This window comes from Anolis sagrei, chromosome 4 (assembly GCF_037176765.1).
Source record: "Anolis sagrei isolate rAnoSag1 chromosome 4, rAnoSag1.mat, whole genome shotgun sequence".
NCBI lineage: Eukaryota > Metazoa > Chordata > Lepidosauria > Squamata > Dactyloidae > Anolis > Anolis sagrei.
The window spans coordinates 173,520,346-173,539,482 of record NC_090024.1 but is presented as its reverse complement, the minus strand read 5'-3'; the positions used below and the strand labels follow the sequence as shown (position 1 = coordinate 173,539,482).

The window sequence follows — 19,137 nt, the reverse complement described above, 5'->3', positions numbered from 1 at the left end:
ATTTTACAGATGCCTGGCCAAAGTTATTTCCTATTTCCTGTCTTCCTATATCTTTGTACTAGTGTTTGTCTTTTTCTTGAAACAGGATAACTTATTAAAAGGTGGGCGGGGATCTAATAATTATACTGTGCCTTTTAGTGGTGCCAGGAATGGCTTCTCTGGGAGCATCCCCAGTCCCAAATACTATCAAGATATAGCCACAGTGTAAACTTGCTTGTCTTTCAGGTCCTTATACAGTAGGTGTTGAGTCCTAATTCTATCTTCTTTGTCAGTCTGAATCTGTGAGATAGTTCCCACTATTTTCCTAAGGGCCCTTCCACACAGCCCTATATCCCAAAATAACAAGGCAGATAATAATAATAATAATAATAATAATAATAATAATAATAATAATAATAATCTTTATTTATACCCCACCACCATCTCCCCAAGGGGACTCGGGGTGGCTTACATGAGGCCAAGCCCAACAACACATCAATAAAACAACAAAGCAGTAAGCAAATAAACAATACAGTTAATATAACTCACATATAGGCAATAACACACAAAAATTTTAAAACCTATGGCCAGACCAGATGCAATACATTAAAATTTTAAAATTAACATTGGGTGTGAACAGAGGTAGGATGTATCTAAGCAGGGGTTTTTTAAAGAATAGTGAAGGGAGAGCAACCCAACGGGTACTTAAAAGTGCTTCTCAGGACATTTTGCAGGGAATTAATCAGAGCAGGGCATTGTTTCTTTTATTCAGGGAAGGCACACTGGAACATTATCTGAGTGTGGAGTCAGATAACCCAGTTCAAAGCAGATATTGTGGGATTTTCTGCCTTGATATTCTGGGATATAGGGTTGTGTGGAAGGGCCCTCAGGTCAAAGCAGATATTGTGGGATTTTCTGCCTTAATATTCTGGAATATAGGGCTGTGTGGAAGGGCCTTAAGACAGACATTTAGGTCTGCAGATGGCAAGTGAGAATCCAGTTAATTGCACCTATATTTCAATTAAAGAACAGCAGGCAAGAGATGAGGGGGACTTGCATTTTCAAAATACTACTGTGTTTTCAATTCAAATTCTGAATTGTAAACATTGTGTAAAATATAACAGAAGTAGGAAACTATACACAAAGGAGTCTGCTTCATTTAATTTCTCTCTCTCTTTCTCTTGCTTCAGCCACCAGGTACTGCAGCATGCTGATTGAAGAAGGTGGATTGCATCACTTATTCAACATCAAACAAAACAGCCAGACTGATCCAGATGTTCAACGAATTGCTATCTCAATCCTAGATAGTTTAGAAAAACATATTTTGAGGCATGGGCGACCCCCTCCTCCTCCTTGTTAAAATGCAGGCAGAAGCTTAGCCAGTTGAAAGTGAAAGAAAAGTATATAACAGGGAATAGGTGTCTCAATTATCCTTTAATAATCCCTTATGAAGCGTCTCTAATTGGAACACATCCAGTTACAGTGATCACCATTAAATCTTTTTTGCCAGCTGTTGCGAAGAAAGTAAGTACAACTCATGGCTGGCAAATGTTGCATTTAATGGTCTCTGTGTGAAGGGTTTTCATGAGGATCTAGGATAAATTCCTAAACTAGTCATGTCTATTGGATCACCTCTTGCTGTGGGGAAAACATGGAGATTGTATAATTCAAATGCACATCCAAAATGAAACTTCTAGGAATTTGTAAGTTCAAGTACAGAAAATCTTTTCTTGCTTGCTTCATCCCTTCAGAATAGTTGTGTTTAAGTACATCTGTTCACCAACTCAGTATTTGAGTAGAACTGTTTGTGCCTGTCATGTCAGCACTTTTGAGCCCGAAATGTCATGTATTCACATATTAAAACAGAACAAGTTATGAGTAAGGTGACCAGGGATCTACAGATTCTCTGGGAACTTTTCAGAAATCCATATGGGGACATGAGATTCATCTATGTTCCACTTACTGCCTCAAGGAGAAGTACCTGAGTTCTGGATCAACAGTTTAAATTCCCTGATGTCTAATGATGAGAAGCTGTTGGTAGGAACAAACCTGACTTCTGTTCCAGAGAACCAAAGGCATAGGAGATATGGACTTGCAATTTTTTGAAAAGGAGAAGAAAAAGAACAAACCATGCCATTACACTAAGTATACATTTAACAAACAAGTAGGAAAACTATCCACTACAAGGATTGCAAAGGTGGAAAGAAGATGCTAAGATTATGGGAAGGTACGAGAACAAGAATATCTGATCACCTTATTTATGACAGACTATTAATTGCTTTGCTCTTTCTCGTAAATACTTTGTTGGTATTTGTGCAGTGAACTTTATGTGCAAGGCAGCACCATACAAAATCTCATCCAACATCCTTTGTTAAGTCTGGTGTAAATTACATCATTGTGCGGAGTATTCCAGTTTTTCATAAAACTTCCCATGATTAAAAACTTCCTTTGATGTGTACTTGTGAATGTTTTCTGTGACATGGTGAAATAACGATTATGCACAAGGCCTCATATAAAACAGAGCTGATGTGATGCAAACAATGCCATGAGCAATGTTCTTATTTCTAAAGAGATGTTTCATAGCATGTGACTCTCCAGATGTTGCCAGGCTGCAACTCTTAGCAGCCCCTAGTCCAGTGGTTCTCAACCTGGGGTCCCCAGATGTTTTTGGCCTTCAACTCCCAGAAATCCTAACAGCTAGTAAACTGGCTGGGATTTCTGGGAGTTGTAGGCCAAAAACATCTGGGGACCCCAAGTTGAGAACCACTGCCCTAGTCAATGAAGAGAAATGCTGGAAGTTGCATTCTCAACAACCTCTGGAAGGCTGCATGATTCCAACACTTCTTCTATAGTTAGCTTCATAATTCTGTGAGTAGTATAGGAATGTTTAAATATGACTATTGCATTTCTTCAATTGTTAATGACATTGATTGTAGGATGCTCCCTAATTTCAATGGCAACAAAAACACAATTAAATAAGACACCCCTGTGATTCTAAGACACGTCATATTTTAAAGATGTTTAGGAAAAACTGTGTCTTAGACTCCTTCTAATGTGGATTATCAAATCAGATAATCCACATTATCTGCTTTGAAGTGGATTACATGAGTCTACACGGTCATATAATCCAGTTCAAAGCAGATAATCTGGATTTTTATATAGCAGTGTCGAAGAGGCCTTGGAATTGAAGAAATAAAATAGTTAAGAGTGTTCTAATCAGGTTTCTGCAGTAGTAAAATACATGTTGGCCATGAAAGTAAAATAGTGTGGAAATATATAATGAAAAAGTTGGGTTTGTTGTTTTGTTATTTAAATGAGCATTAGCAATTGATATGGAAATTAAGCAAACAGTGAATATTACTTATTTCATCCATAGTTTATCATCATAAGATATACAAATAACTGTGGCCACTACGAGCCAAATAACAAAACTCATTTCATTACACATTTCTCTGTGTGTTCAATTTGTGCAGGGTTTCGTGATTATTTTCAAAGGAAGCAGCCTTATGATTAGAATTCAGGTTGCCTCTGGGCTTGTTGCCTAAGCCAAATATCAAATCAGTTTCCTGCAAGCCCTTTGCAAGTCAGAATGTACAGAAAGTGTAAAGCCAGGCATGTTATCTTAGGAAAAGAAGCAAGATTTTCCATAAACACTTCTCTGTGTTTCTTAGAACTTATTTGTTTTCTTATTAATATGTTTAACACATTTGCTGCCCTTTCATGATACCCAAAGTCAACCTTCTCACTGCCATATTTTCTTTACCAATAGTTCTAATTTTAAAACAAACACATGTATGTATGTATATATATTCTTTCTTTTTCCTATGTTTGTAGTTTTATTGTAATATAATGGGTCAGGATTTTGCACAGCTGGTTAATCACTAGCAGCAATAGATCACACCAATAGAAAGGTTGGCAGTTTGAAGCCCGGGTTGGGGCGAGCATCCAACTTTCAGCCCAGCTCACTGTCCACCTAAGCAGTTCGAAAACAGCTGTTAGCAGACAAAATAGGCACCGCTTAAGTGGGGAGGTATTTTACGGCACCATAAAAAGGAAATACCAGAAAATGCTGGCAATCAAAGAAAGGAGGAAGTTTGTGACCAAGGGCTCTTCATCATAGAGGATGGAGTGACAGCACCCCTCATGGCCGAAATTGAGCACAACCTCCAGGACTCGGTGCAGTTTACATGAGGACGAGCCCAATCAACACAGTTAAACTCATCAACACATAAACAACAGCATAAAACAGAATAAAACCAGCATTATAACAAAATATAAAAGCAAACATCAACCAACTATGAACCTGCAATAATGATGTTAACTAGGCACGGGTGGGCAGACTGGTGCAAATCAATTGTAAGGATAGGGCTGATGGATAAAGTGCGTAAGTCAATTGGCTTACTTTTATCTGTCAATACCTCTGTTGTCTGTCCTGTTTAACAGCATTGAATGTTTGCCATGTATGTGTTCTGTGATCTGTCCTGAGTCCCCTTCAGGGCAAGAAGGGCGGAATATAAGTGCTATAAATAAATAAATAAATAAAAATAATCCTAAAACACACACATATATAGTTACATATACAAACAGAAGTATACTAGCTTTTTTATATATAACTATATAGGTAAAAGTAAAGATTTTCCCCTGACTTTAAGTCCAGTTGTGTCTGACTCTGGGGGTTGGTGTTCATCTCCATTTGTAAGCCAAAGAGCCGGCGTTGCCCGTAGACATCTCCAAGGTCATGTGGCCGGCATGACTACATGGAGCAACGTTGCCTTCCCGCTGGAGCGGTACCTATTGATCTACTCATATTTGCATGTTTTCGAACTGCTGACAGCGGAAGCTCACACCGCTTCCCGGATTCGAACCATGCGACCTTTTGGTCAACAAGCTCAGCAGCTCAGCGCTTTAACCCACTGCACCACCCGGGGCTCCTTATATGACTCTCTCTCTCTCTCTATATATATAGACACACACACACACTAGACCAGACATAGACAAATGTGTGCCATCCAGGTGTTTTGGACTTCAATTCCCACAATTCCTAACAGCCAATCTGTTAGGAATTGTGGGAGTTGAAGTCTAAAACCCTTGGATGGGTTTGCCTATGTCTGAACTAGACTATCCATCTATCCATCCATCCATAGTCTAGTTATCAAAGACGTTGAATTGGAGGGTTTTAGAAGAGGATTAAAGAGGGTGGCCAACGTTGGCTGATGAAAGTCTCAGCCATCCATTACTCGGTCATCGATTTCTCTCCCTCTTCTCCCTCTTCTCTCTCTCGCGCGCTACTGACGGCTCTTCCTTCCTTCCTTTCAGTCCCACCTTCCCCACTCCTCTGCGCATGCGTTCTACCCACTTCCTCTTCAGCGGCGGCGACCAAGCAACGCTGTTTCTTCCTCAGCCCGTGCCGCCCCGCTTCCGGTTATGCCTGCTCCCTTTCCGCTCAGGCTGAGTTGGAGGCCGGTCCTCGGCCATGGTGCGGTTCCTGCATATCCAGAACCGGCAGCGAGCGCCGCTGACCCTCTGCGGAGACTGCCCCGCCGTGCAGGTGGATGGGCCGGGGCCGGGAGAGAGAGGAGGGCAGCGGGAAGAGGGACGGGGCTCGGGCGGGAGGGCTGTGAGGTCGGTCCCTGGGAGGAGCAGTTCTGAGGCGGAAGAACCCAGCCCCAGAGGCACGGGCCTCTCATGTTTTGAGGGGGGAGAGGAAAGCCCCCCCCCTTCCCCACACTGTGCTCTGCGTAGAATTAATGCGGGTTGACACCGCTTGAACTGCCTTGGTCCAAGGCTATGAAATCGTGGGAGCTGTATTTTGGTGAAGCAACAACTCTCTTTGGCAGAGGAGTCTAAAGACCATGTAAAACTACAAGTTCCATGGCTGCATAGCACTCAGTCATAGCAGTCAAACCGCAGTGGTGTTTTGGACACCTCCAGGTGTTTTGGACTTCAGCTCTCACAATTCCAAACACCTGTAAGATGGCTGGGATTTCTCGGAGTTGAAGTCCAAAACACCTGGAGGACCAAAGGCATATTCAATGGGAAGATTTTATAATGTAGCAAAATTATCACTTAGGGACACTCATTATATGTGTGTGTGTGTGCATAATCCTAATTTAATGATGGGTATTAAATGTAAGCACTTAGGTTTTTTGTGAGTAGTATTTTTTGTAATGTGGCTTAGTAACTTGTAAAGTGTTCCAAACACCGTCTTACTAATGACTGCTGTTTTGTTTAGGCTGAAGCATCGCCATATTCTCTCGTTGACATCTGCTTGAATGCCTTAGTTGCAGATTTGGGAAAATTCTGTGTAGAAAGGCCAGATGGGTCATTGTGCCTCAAAGAATCTGAACGGCTTCCTCAAGAAGTGGCTGATCGATTGCTACAGATAATGGCATATCGAGGTGAGCATTATTTCTGTGCCAGAAGTAGCAGAACATTTGGCACCATTGTTCTGAACATGGGGTCACTAAAAAGCACATATTGTTCTATTTATGCCATATTTCTGTGTTATGAAGCCTTGGCTAATAATTTCTTTCATATGTGTATGTTTCTAGCATATGTGTGTCCTACACTATTTTTAATAAAGATTTACCGGGGGGGGGGGGATGTCCTTGATCCAATCCCCCACAAATGCTGAGGGCCCACTATACTTTTATATCAAATATCTTTGCACTGCTTTGGAAACCATACCGTAGGAATCAGTTGACCTGATTTCATTAATTTTGTTTGTATTTTCCTTTCTTAATAGAGCTGCTTAATGATGGTACAGTGGGCATCTTCCGGGGAAACCAAATGCGTTTGAAGCAGGCTTGTATCCGCAAAGCAAAAATCTCAGCCCAGTCCTTTAAGAAGGCCTTCTGTCATCATAAACTAGTGGAACTTGATGCTGCAGGAATGAATGCTGCTGTTACTATTACGGATGTGGTGCATGGACTGGGCAGCAGTACGTGGATCCAGAACAACCTTCAGTGCCTTGTTTTAGACTCATTAACTCTGTCCTCTACAAATCCGTATGAAAGGTGTTTTAGTCAGTTATCTGGTCTTCGCTCTCTGAGCATTACAAATGTCCTTTTCCACAATGAAGATCTAGCTGAGGTTGCTTCTCTGCCAAAATTAGAAAGCTTGGACATATCCAACACTTCTGTTACGAATATAACTGCCCTCCTTGCTTGCAAGAATCAACTGAAGTCTCTAACTATGCATAGTCTGAAATGCTTGAAAATGTCTGCCCCAGCATTCTTAGCTGTAATAAGAGAACTGGAACATCTGATCCATCTTGATATCTCAGTTGAACAGCATTCCACATCAACCATTCCCTGTCGTTTGCTAGAGCAAAAAGACATTCTTCCCAATCTTGTGTCTCTCGATATTTCTGGAAGTAGGAACATTACAGATGAGGCTGTGGAAGCATTTGTCAGACAACATCCAAGAATGCGTTTTGTGGGATTGCTAGGAACTGAAGCTGGATACACAGAGTTCCTTTCAGGAGAGGGAGCCTTGAAGGTTTGAATTTTAAAAATATTCTACTGTTACAGTGGGTGGACTTTTCAGTTGGTGATCTGTTTCCAGTTTGTTGGCTTGCTTATAATGCAGTCGCATGCCATGAAACAAGCCAAACCTGCTGCAAAGCAGGAAATTGTGTTTTTTTTCTTAGTTGCCCTTTCAAATATGCTGCTGCATTGTGTGTAGCAACCAAATATACCACTGCTTCCACAGCAGTGCTGGGCAGGAAAGTCTGCACAAAGGAGAAAAGAGCTTCTTGTCTGTGTGTACTGCAGTGATGCAGTAATTAAGGAAGTAAAACAAGTGGGGAAGAATTGCAAAAAGCTTTGGAGTGATTACAAAAATGTTCAGTTCTATCCGAAGCCTCTGGCTAAGCATATGTCCTTAATCAGATATACTTATGACTTGACATAGCCTAATCTTTTTAAGACTATCAGAGGTATGAAGGAGTGATAATATGACTGCCCTTTGGCTTATTCAGTATAGTATGTCATCTGGTTGCTTCTAAAGGTATGGGGATATTCCAGTTCTGTCTTCCCAACAGGATGCAAGCTAAATAATGAGAAACACTGAATGTATTTGGGAGTTATTTCTATGTCCTAGGATGGCTAGGTAATGTCGCCGTAAGAATATCAGGATCACATTTTAAACTAGATGTATCAGACATGGAATAGATATTCAGACCTTTGAAAGCTAAAAAAATATGAATTCTTTGTATGTGAAAAGGTATCGGGAGGAGAAAATGAAATGCAGATTTCAGAAGCCTTGAAACGCTACAGCGAAAGAGCATGTTTTGTGAAGGAGGCTTTCTTTCATCTTTTTACACAGACATGTTTTCTGAGAATTACAAAACCTGAAATTCTAAAGGTAAGAGGTATTATAGCTTGAAAGGAGTAAGTAAAGGTAAAACGTTCCCCCTGACATTAAGTCTAGTCGTGTCCAACTCTGGAGGGTGGTGCTCATTTCTAAGCCAAAGAGCCGGCGTTTTCCATAGACGCCTCCAAGGTCATGTGGCCATCATGACTGCATTGAGTCCCGTAGAAGCGGTACCTATTGATGTACTCATATTTGCATGTTTTTGAACTGCTAGATTGGCGGAAACTGGGCCTAACAGTGGGAGCTCACCCTGCTCCCTGGATTCGAACCGCTGACCTTTCAGTAAGCAAGTTCAGGAACTCAGCAGTTTAACCCACTGCGCCACCAGAGGCTCCTATTTGAAAGGCGTAGTCATACCTTAATTGTGACCAATTTTGATATTTATTATTTTTATTTTTCTAATGTGACATTTTCTTTCTGTTTAACTCTATTGGTTTCTATTTGTATCTATAAAACCTGCAGACAACTGCTTATTCCCATATGCCTGGTCTTATTTTTATTTTAGTTGTCTATGTGTGCTGTGTCTGAGTCTGTCTTCCTTGCTTTTCTTATTGCAGCTTGTGATTATTGGAATGAGAAACCACCCTTTGGACTTGGCAGTACAGTTGACTGCGAGTGCCTGTGCCCTCAACTTAACTAGACAAGGCTTAGCAGCAGACATGCCGGTTCGTCTGCTCTCCAATGTAATCCAGTTGTTGCTAAAAGCTATGGAAACATTTCCTGAACAGCAGCAGGTGAGTCATAGTTACTCAGTCATTCTAATAAAAGGATCTTACAGTTTGAGCAGTGCTGAATGTTTGCTGAGCAAACAAAATTTTGGAACATTGTAAATTAAGTTTATACAGATTCTCCCTCTTAACACATTTTTGCTGGCTTTCAATTCATCACCCAACTTATGCCTTATGTGTTATGTTTTGACAAGTCCCAGTTATCCAAGCATAGGTTTTACAAGCAACAGAAGATCAAAACCAAGTCCCAGTATACAGGCCCGTAGCCAGGATTTCGATTCGGGGGGACTAAGTTTGTTTCCGGGGGGGGGGGGGGGGGGGGCTGAGTCTGAGTGGAAGAGGGTCTACGCTAGCAAACCTTTTGTATTGTTACCCCAATACCCCCATGCATATGGGATATATTGAGTATGGTGATCAGATCATAACATAACAGTTTAAATAATGCACCAGTAAGGCCTTTTCGCAGACCACCATGAGAATTGGGGGGGGGGGGGGGAGATGAAGCCCCTCAAGCCCCCCCCCCCCCTCCCCGGCTACATGCCTGCCAGTATATTAACAGAAAAAGCTCAAAATATTGAGGCTAGCTGTATTAGGGGACACACACACACACACACACAAAACATTCAGTGTGAGATAAAGCTAAAGCCTGAGTCCAATTTGCCATGTCGGAGGAGTTTCAGAGTTCCATCAGGAACAAACACAAGCCACAATTTCAGCACAAATTCTACAAAGCCAGTAGTCCAAAAGCAGCAGTCAAAAATTCAAGCCCAGAACTGAAATACAATAGTCAAGGTCACAGTCCAAGAACAACAAAGCCTATAGTTCAAAAAGTAGCTTTTTACTCTAAGAGGAAAACACACTATCATCCATTTCCAAAGATCTAAATAAATGGGTGATGTCTTTAAGTCACCAAACACATTACACAGTCATTTCATTTTCTCTGGGCTGGGTTGATGCCTGTAAATGGGATGACCCATGTACACCATTACAACCCATTTCCAGGACATCTGCCCTGCCACACACTGCCACTGGCTGAGCAGAAGGCAGGTGCAGATGTGTCCATGATGTTTCCTTCTTATAGGGATCTTGTCTTAGCAGACTCTTCACCCCTTCTGTCTCTTCTCTAAGCAGTGGATGTGTCTAGCCCCTTCCCCCTGCCCCCCCAAAAAAGTAAAAGTGGGTGTCTGGCAACCAAATGTTTAGGTTTTTGGAAAATTATGGATTTCCAGAAAGGGAGACTCAGCCTATATTTGAAGTATTTCAGTCTTCAACTTGAATAGTATATTACTTGCAGTAACCCTGATTATATGTAAAACACAGTTTCACTTCTTGATCTTTAATAGAACAGTGACACTTTTAATTATTGTCTGAACAACTAAAGTAAGATTTCTTCACATTCACAGAATGATATAAACTCATAAATATTACCTCTAGGATTTATTTATTATTATTTTTTTGCAAATTTCTGGTCCATAAGTAGTGGCTAGTGAATCTTCTCTGGAGCATGCTCACCCCTCCCCCAATACAGAGTTTATTGTCAAATAGTTTATCTTGACAATAGTTTAAATATGCTACTTAAGGAATGCACGTTGGATGAGTCATTTCATATACTGGCTGTCACTCTTACTTACAAAGCCGGACACTTCCCTACATAATAGAAAGCATGTATTCCTGAGATCTTTGCCCTTGAAATAATTATACCTAAAATAGGATTGTTTTTGTGATGTTTAATGCATTATCTCTCCATCTCTCTCCAGATTCAGAAAAACTGTCTTCTTTCATTATCCAATGTCAGGATTTTGCAAGATGTTCCATTTAACAGGCAAGTAACACTTAAATCAGTACCATGTAAGTTCAATTACTTAATCTGATAAGAATCCACAAGTAGCATAGTCCTATGTTTATCTACCTCTTAAATGTAAAAATACAATGTGTAAATCCATCATGAAATACAAGTCTTAACTTTCTTCCTATGAGAGGTATAGCAGAAGACTTTAATATTTAAACTGCTCTTGAGATGGTCAACTTCGTTATCTTCCTACATATCTGTAGGCAGAGTAATTAGTTTGGGGCTATAAGTAGGAACATACTCTCTCGATTGTACTGAGTTACTTTAAAAACAGTGATGGTGAAAATAGTGACTACTGTATTTCACCACATAACAGTTGCAATTTTATATCATTTTTTGCAACAAAAAAAAAGTGTGATGCAACCATTATATGAAGAAGAAAACATGTGCTTTGGCTTTGTTGGTTTCTGAGAGACGAGGGAAACCCCCAGCTGGCTCTGTTTCTGTTTTTTTTTTTAAAAAAAAATGTGACTGTTACATTAGGAAAGGGGGAGGAAAGCAATTTTGGGACCAAAAGGAGGGTGTGCGACTGTTATGTGGTGAAATATGGTATCCTTTGCCCTTCACAGTATCATACAATATTTATTCTGACTTTTTTTTCAAATTGTAGCTTTGCAGCTGCCAAATTTGTTGTTCAGTGGTTGTGTAATCAAGAAAATCAACATATACAAAGGATTGCAGTTAATATTATCTCTATCCTGGCACTTAAGGTATGTGATTTTTTTTTATTTGAACAGGTTTGGTTTTATTTTGAACAGCTTTTTCATGGATTACTTTAAAGTGTCTGCTTTGTTTTCAGCTTTCTGATGAACAAGCAGCACAACTTACGTCAGAGTTCTACATTGTAGTTGGGGTGAGTTATAGGCCCGTTCCATATGTAAGAGTACTGCAACATGTTTAAGGAGTGAGAATGCCATTATTTAAATAGACTATGTTTTCCTCCTTCCTCGTAGAAACTTCTTGAAATAATTGAACAGAAAACCAATCAGATTGAATTGGATACAACTTTCCATTTTACGCTGAGTGCCCTTTGGAATCTCACAGATGAATCTCCAACGACCTGCCATCACTTCATTGATAACAAAGGATTAGAACTTTTCATGAGAGTTTTAGAGGTAGGCGTAGGAGGTGTCCTTCTAACCTGTTGGTAAATTGAATTATACTTACCCTTAATTCTTATTCTTTTCATTTCTCTTCACAGACATTTTCTTCTGATTCTTGTATACAGCACAAAGTCCTTGGCCTTCTGGTAAGTTTAGAATTTAATGTAATGTGTTGGGATTATTGTGAGTTTCTAAAAAGTGTCTGTTCTGGGTTGCTGTGAGTTTTGCAGGTTGTATGGCCATGTTGTAGAAGCATTCTCTCCTGACGTTCTGCCCACATCTATGGTAGGCGTCCCCAGAGGTTGTGAGGTCTGTTGGAAACTAGGCAAGTGAGGTTTATATATCTGTGGAATAATGTCCAGGGTGGGAGAAAGCACTCTTGACTGCTTGAGGCAAGTGTGAATGTTGCAATTGGCCACCTTGATTAGCATTTAATGGCCTTGCAGCTTCAAAGACTGACTAATTCCTGTCTGTGTACATCTGCTACTTTTGTGAATAAAATAATGCCTCTTGCTTTCTGTCGAAAAGTGGGGGAAATAAATGGCAGCACTAAAAGCAAAATAAAATAAAAAACAAAACCTAGCCAGCCTAAGTGAGTTTTTTTAAAGGAAAATTTTTCCAACCGTTGATTGGAAATATGTGCCTTGAATTCTTCACTGATTTGAAATACAAGCAGTCCCCAGCTTATGGACAAGATGGGGTCTAGATTCTTTGATTCGTATGTGAACTAGAACAGGAACAATTTTAAGTGTAACTCTAGCCATTTTTAAAAAGTTTTTTTTTTTTTTTATTTACAATAATTCTATCCTGCCTTTCTCAAACCCAAAGGTGACTCAAAGTAGCTTACAACGAGGCAGCAATTCGATACCTAACAATATACAATTGAAACAACATTTAAACAGAATTAAAAATACATTCAGTTAAACCTTTAAAAACATATCAAATGAATGCCTTCATTGTTAATTTCATTGTCCAAAAATCGTTGTCTGAGCTGTTCCAATGTTCACTTTCATCTAATTTCATGTTTGACTGTTGCATAAGATTTTGAAGGCTTGTTCAAATAGCCACATTTTCACTTTTTTCTGGACTGTCAAGAGGCAGGGGGCTGATCTAATATCCCTGGGGAGGATGCTCCACAACCCAGGTCCCACCACTGAGGAGGCCCTGTCTTTCGTCCCCAACAGTTGCACCAGTGAAAAAGGCAGGACCGAGAGCAGGGCCTCCCTAGACAATCTTAAACTCTTAGATGGTTCATAGGGAGAGATACGTTCGGACAAGTAAGCTGGGCCAGAACCGTTTATAAGGTTTAACATCCTTGTGATTTTTTTTTTTTTTTTTTGCTGTCTGAGCCCCTCTTCAGAAGATTTCACCTTTCTTTCTGTCTGTCCCTGTGACAGAAGGATTTTGAAAAAAAAAATGGCTTGTTCTGGAAACAAGGATTTGCGAGAAAGCTTCAGTGGAGACACCTTTTTCCCACGATAATATCACAGAAGTGAATTCACTTCCTTATGGTAGATGTCCTCGCACTTCCTGTTGTCTCATCCCCATTCGTATCTAAGAGTCAGACTGCCTGTGTATGGCATTTGTCAAAACAATAACAGATAATGTATTGGCCCATCATCCTTTAGAACAGGGGTCCTCAAACTTTTTAAACAGAGGGCCAGGTCACAGTCCCTCAAACTGTTGGAGGGCTGGATTATAATCTGAAAAAAAAACTTGAATGAATTTCCATGCACACTGCACATATCTTATTTGTAGTGCAAAAACACTTAAAAACAATACAATAATCAAAGTGAAGAATAATTTTAACAAATATAAACTTATTAGTATTTCAATGGGACATGTGGACCTGCTTTGGCTGATGAGATAAGATTGTTGTTGTGTGCTTTCAAGTAGTTTCAGACTTAGGTTGACTCTGAGCAAGGGCTGGGTAAATGACCTTGGAGGGCCGTATCCGGTCCCCGAGCCTTAGTTTGAGGACCCCTGCTTTAGAATGATGCAACTCAAAGGGGTAGTTCATGAAATGCTGCTGGCCCACAAACAAGTCGGCTGTCAGGCCCTGATGAGTGCCCAAAATAAAAGCAAGCAGTTTTTGTCAATGGGTAAAAATACGGCATGTGCGTGTTGTATGTGTGTTTGTTGGGGTGGGGAGCTTTAAATGGCAGCTCTATGTACCAGATAGCATGAAAGTCACTGTGCTAAAACATTATAACAATAGTCAATGAAGCATTGACTTTCTGCCGTCTTTCTTCACAGTTGTATTTTGTTTTCTGTCATATCAGAATAACGTAGCAGAAGTGAGAGAGCTACATCCCAGGTTAATGCAGAAGGACTTCATAGATCATGTCAATGCATTGCTGAGCAGTGCTGAGATGGAAGTTGGTTACTTCTCAGCTGGGATTATTGCCAATTTGCTGTCAAGAGGTGAACAAGCCTGGACATTGAGTCAGACATTGAGAAGATCCCTTATTGAAAAACTGGTACGCTGAACTTGGTTGCAAACTTCCTCTGAGTAGTTTTAAGAGCTCCTTCAAAATTGACACTGGCTTTCCTTGTTTGCAGCATTCAGTCCTCTTGAAGTGGCCAACTCCAGAATGCAAGATGGTAGCGCTTCCAGCTTATAGGTATAACATTGGTTAAAATATATACCGAACAATAGCTGTATACTTTATTCTGTCAATGGAGAGACCTTACAGAAAGTGTTGCTGGGAAAGAAAAAGATGCAGATGTGTAAAGCAATTCATGCTGATTTCTAATGAAGTTATGTTCTGACTGAAACAAATAACTCAAACTTCTTAAACAAGACTTTTATCAAAGAATACTAATTCTGTTGTCTCAAAATCAGCATTTTTGCTTAGTTTTGGTTGTAAAGATAAGTACAGAGATTGTATTGGGGATCCTTTGCCATGGTCAAGGTACCATGATCAATTTCTGCATTCATGTGTGCTAATTCTTTCAATGAATTTTCCTTCCACCATTTCCCCAAATGAGTGTTTCCCTCTAGGATTTTGAAGTGGGCTTACAAACATTGATGGGGTGAATGAAACAAATTAAAACTAATGCTTGCTATCTTTGAAAGCAATGATTAACTAGAGCAAAAAGGGTCTGAAAGGCGGGATTTGTGCCTGAAGTAGCTGAGAGCATGTGATCCATGGCCTTCTTTTCTTATATTGTAATGAAAAGAGAGCCACTGATTTTATAAACAAGTCAGTCTTTTGTAATTAAAAAAAGATACTCTTAGTCTCATGTGATCTCTTGTACTGTACTGCAAATTCCATCCAATTGAACCTCTCGGTGTTTTCCACATTCTTTGATGATTTAAAAACAAATTTATCAGACTTCTTACCCACTATTATAATGTCAGACTCCCGGTGGCGTAGTGGGTTAAACTGCTGAGCTGCTGAACTTGCTGACCGAAAGGTCAGTGGTTCGATTCTGGGGAGTGAGGTGAGGTCGTTCTATTAGCCCCAGCTTCTTCCAACCTAGTAGTTCAAAAACATGCAAATGTGAGTAGATTAATAGGTAGCGCTTCTGTGGGAAGGTAACGGCACTCCATGCAGTCATGCTGGCCACATGACCTTGGAGGCCTCTACAGAAAATGGCTCTTTGGCTTAGAAATGGAGATGAGCACCCCCACCCCCTCAGTCAGACATGACTAGACTTAATGTCAGGGGAAAGCTTTACCTTTACTATTGTAATGTCAGTTGGGATCTCAACAAATCAGTTTGCTCTGACTATATGTTTACTTCGAAATAATTGATAAACATGTCGTATCTCTCCTTCAATTCATAGATCCCTCAGAGCTTTCTACCCATTGCTAGACTGCTTTGCTTTACCTGGTGTACAGATATGGGCAGCATGGGCCATCCTGCACATCTGTTGCAAAACCCGTACGTAGTTGGTTTTTAATAAACATTTAATTTTGATGTTTATGCCTAAGTTTATCTCAATAGAAGGTGAAAATACATGCTATATGATTCAGACAGAAGATTAATTGGTGTGAAAGTTCCCATTCCTCCCAGTTGCAAGCATTTAATTTTCATGTTTATCCTTTGTACATTGTGCGGTTCTGTTAGTGGCTTTGAGTCTCCTTGAGAAAAAGAAAGTGGGATATAAATATAACAAATACAAATTTAAATAATGCTTGTTTATACAGATTTCTAAGCTTATCTTAGTGGAAATTGAAGATACATGCTATATCAGTACAGTTTGGACATTAAGTTGGTGGTGAAGTACCCCGTCCTCCTCCTTATGTCTTAAGCTTTCCCCTCTATGAAGCTTTCCCCTTCACTAAATTTAGCTGGTGGCACAGCGGGTTAAACCACTGAGCTGCTGAACTTGCTGACCAGAAGGTTGGTGGTTTGAATCCGGGGTGAGCTCCTGCTGTTAGGCCCAGCTTCTGCCAGCCTAGCAATTCGAAAACATGCAAATGTGAGTAGATCAATACGTGCCACTTCTGTGGGAAGGTAACGGTGTTCCATGCAGTCATGCTGGCCACATGACCTTGGAGGTGTCTGCGGACAACAGCGGCTCTTTGGCTTAGAAATGGAGATGAGCAGCACTTCCCAGAGTTGGCCACAACTACACTTAAATGTAGTTTTCTGTAAGATCTTAGCTTGCAAACTGTGATTATCACCCTACTGCCTATACAGAGTTTCTAAAATACCAATTCAAAACAGGTTTGCAAATCAGGATTTGAGTTTGGCACTAGCCATAGTTTGCTAAGCCACAAATGACTTGAAAACAGACAGTAACAATGAACTGTAATATTATGGTTTTCTGTTAAGCTGGATGTCAAGCATATCTTGCTACAGGAAATATCCTTTTAGAAGGCAGCTAATCTCCAGTTCTTCGATGAAAGCTACAGTTATAAAAACTCAAAATTCAATATTTTTTCAGCAAAAACACCACATTCCGTCTTGCTGTTGCTTTAACTAATAGGTTAATAGCTTCACTTGAGAAGATTGCTTCAGTGTGGTTAGGGGAAGATACCGGTTTTCTAAACACTGTAATTCAAGTTGGATCCTCTAGTGAACAAACTCTTTTATTTCTCTTCAGCTGCCAGGTACTGTGCCATGTTAATAGAAGAGAATGGACTACAGCATTTATATAACATCAAAGAAAATGATCAAAGTGATCCAGATGTCCGGTTTCTAACAACTGAGATACTATCTTATGTGAACACTCACATGAAATATTATGGAAAATCTAAACACCGAAAGGAGCTGCACACCAAAGCAAATGGATAACAGAGGGCACAACTGAACCTTTATCCTGTAGTGTTCACAAGGTGTGCTGGCGATTTCTGACCCAGATGGCCTTTCTTGTAAGATCTGAAGATGCTTGTATGCTGCACACACCTGGAAGTTTACAAATTGCTTCAGGGGAAATAAGGTCCTAAACAAAACTACTCAGTAGTTTTGCGGGACAAACTTAAGCCTGACATTTGCAGACAGTCAGTTTCATAGCGGCAGTCTCATAGTCAAGGACATCACAAAGCTTTAAAACTGTTTCTTCTCCCGCAGGTAATCCCCAAAAATGGGGTCCTCTTCCATCATTAGCTTTGTTCTATCAACAGCTGAATAAACAGTAGTGTTTATAACTGCTGAGCTAAAATAAACATTGGCATAATCTAACTGGTATGAGATATAATTCCTCTTCCAAAAGTTTCAAGTGAATGCCAGTTTCAGTTAATATATGTTGGATGAGTCTCTTGGAGGCTGTTAGGAGGCCAGGTAGACGTTTTCATGAACTACTCATGCAACACTTTTAAATGTGCATGGTCAAAGAAGGGAGATTTTTGGCTGCTAGTCAGTTGTGTATTATATCTCCAAGTCTAGCATAATTGCATTGTTTTGGGAGTGTATATATCAACTATTTTTGTATAAGGTCAGGAATGGGATCTTTCAAGGTGCTCTTTTCAGTTTTTGTATCAAAATTAAAAGGCATGTCTATTGGTGGCACTTACAAATAGCTGCGCGTTTTTATCAAGCTAACAGGTAGTAAGGGTGGAGTGGAGGCTTCACAAAGATCACCATAGCATTATCAATATAATACTAAGGCTATAGAAGAGACTTACTTCACTCTAGTTGTCAATTTTCATTGATAATGTAGGTGAAGTGTGAAAGTGGTGAAGTGGTATTGGTGACAAATTATAGATTGTGTTATATTGAGACGGGTGAGAATCATCCTGGACCCTCCCCAGGGAAATGGCTATTCTAGAGGAGTTTTGGTTATGAGAAGTACCTTCTCCACATTTTGTTACTTGTGGAGAAGAAAGTATGGGCAACTGTAAAAGATTGACGTTTCCCATAAAATGGTTTAAATTGTGCAAACCACTTCATAAAAGTTGGCCCTGAAGCCGATAGATTGTGCTATCTAGTTGGGTCTTCACTAACTGTTAAAAGGGGAAATGCCCACCTTCGGCAGGTATTTTGCTTCTTTCTTTGCCACAGACCGTTGGTACCATAGCCTTCATATTTGTCTTCTTATAAATTGACCAGTTGGTCAGCAGACATGCCACACTGTTTGAAATAAACCATACAAACAATACACTTGTGTAATGTGTGTGTGTTTTGTTGGCATTGTTTATATACAAGAGTTGGCTTTTGTCTGACTTTCCCAAATCTTGTAGGAACTTTTCTGATCCCAAAGAAGTTCTACTCATTTAATCCACAACTATGCAAAGTTATTTGTAGATTACTGGATCAGCAATGAGTGTTTAATTTTATATGTGGTAATCAACCCCAAACTAAATTACAAAAATACAATACTGATTGTTTTAGATTTTGGGCTGCTAGTTCTAGTATATTGTCTGACATTTTTCTGAACATTTCTGAAATTAAGGACTCTGCCAGGAGTACGTAGTCCAGTTCTCTCAATAATTTTGGACCACAACCCACATAAGATTCACTTAAGACCCCGGCAGCATGGCCAGTGGTCAGAGAAATTTAGGCATCACCATCCTCTGGAAGATGGTAGTCTTGACTTCACAACACTGACATCATTATCTCAGACTGCTAATGCTCATCAAAAGCCTTAAAAAACCTAAGTAGCAGGACAAGTGAGTGTTATGAAAAATATTCTTAATAAGTCTATTTTA

The 19,137-nt window shown here is 40.0% G+C and overlaps 2 protein-coding genes across 4 annotated transcripts in view; both read left to right on the top strand.

Moving 5' to 3' along the window:
* Positions 1 to 2,437, top strand: part of ZYG11B (zyg-11 family member B, cell cycle regulator) — a 92,858-nt gene extending 90,421 nt beyond the window's left edge. For both annotated transcript variants that reach the window (XM_060773516.2, XM_060773515.2), the window contains one exon: positions 1,170 to 2,437. In XM_060773516.2, coding sequence (XP_060629499.2) covers positions 1,170 to 1,339 — 170 coding nt within the window. In that variant the 3' untranslated portion in view covers positions 1,340 to 2,437. The remainder of the gene's footprint in view (positions 1 to 1,169) is intronic.
* Positions 2,438 to 5,318: 2,881 nt separating this feature from the next.
* Positions 5,319 to 18,587, top strand: LOC132773933 (protein zyg-11 homolog B-like). 2 transcript variants are annotated; one of them, XM_060773520.2, is made up of 14 exons: positions 5,321 to 5,527; positions 6,212 to 6,377; positions 6,725 to 7,479; positions 8,206 to 8,346; positions 8,913 to 9,089; positions 10,841 to 10,905; positions 11,543 to 11,642; positions 11,732 to 11,785; positions 11,886 to 12,047; positions 12,134 to 12,181; positions 14,318 to 14,515; positions 14,598 to 14,659; positions 15,828 to 15,925; positions 17,094 to 18,587. In XM_060773520.2, exons 1-14 carry the CDS (start codon positions 5,453 to 5,455, stop codon positions 17,282 to 17,284), a joined length of 2,292 nt encoding a protein of 763 aa, XP_060629503.2. In that variant the 5' UTR covers positions 5,321 to 5,452; the 3' UTR covers positions 17,285 to 18,587. The 2 variants fall into 2 exon arrangements, with proteins under 2 accessions (XP_060629505.2, XP_060629503.2); XM_060773522.2 differs by lacking the exons at positions 14,598 to 14,659; positions 15,828 to 15,925; positions 17,094 to 18,587 and having other exon boundaries at positions 5,319 to 5,527; positions 14,292 to 14,486.
* The last annotated feature ends 550 nt before the right edge of the window (positions 18,588 to 19,137 follow it).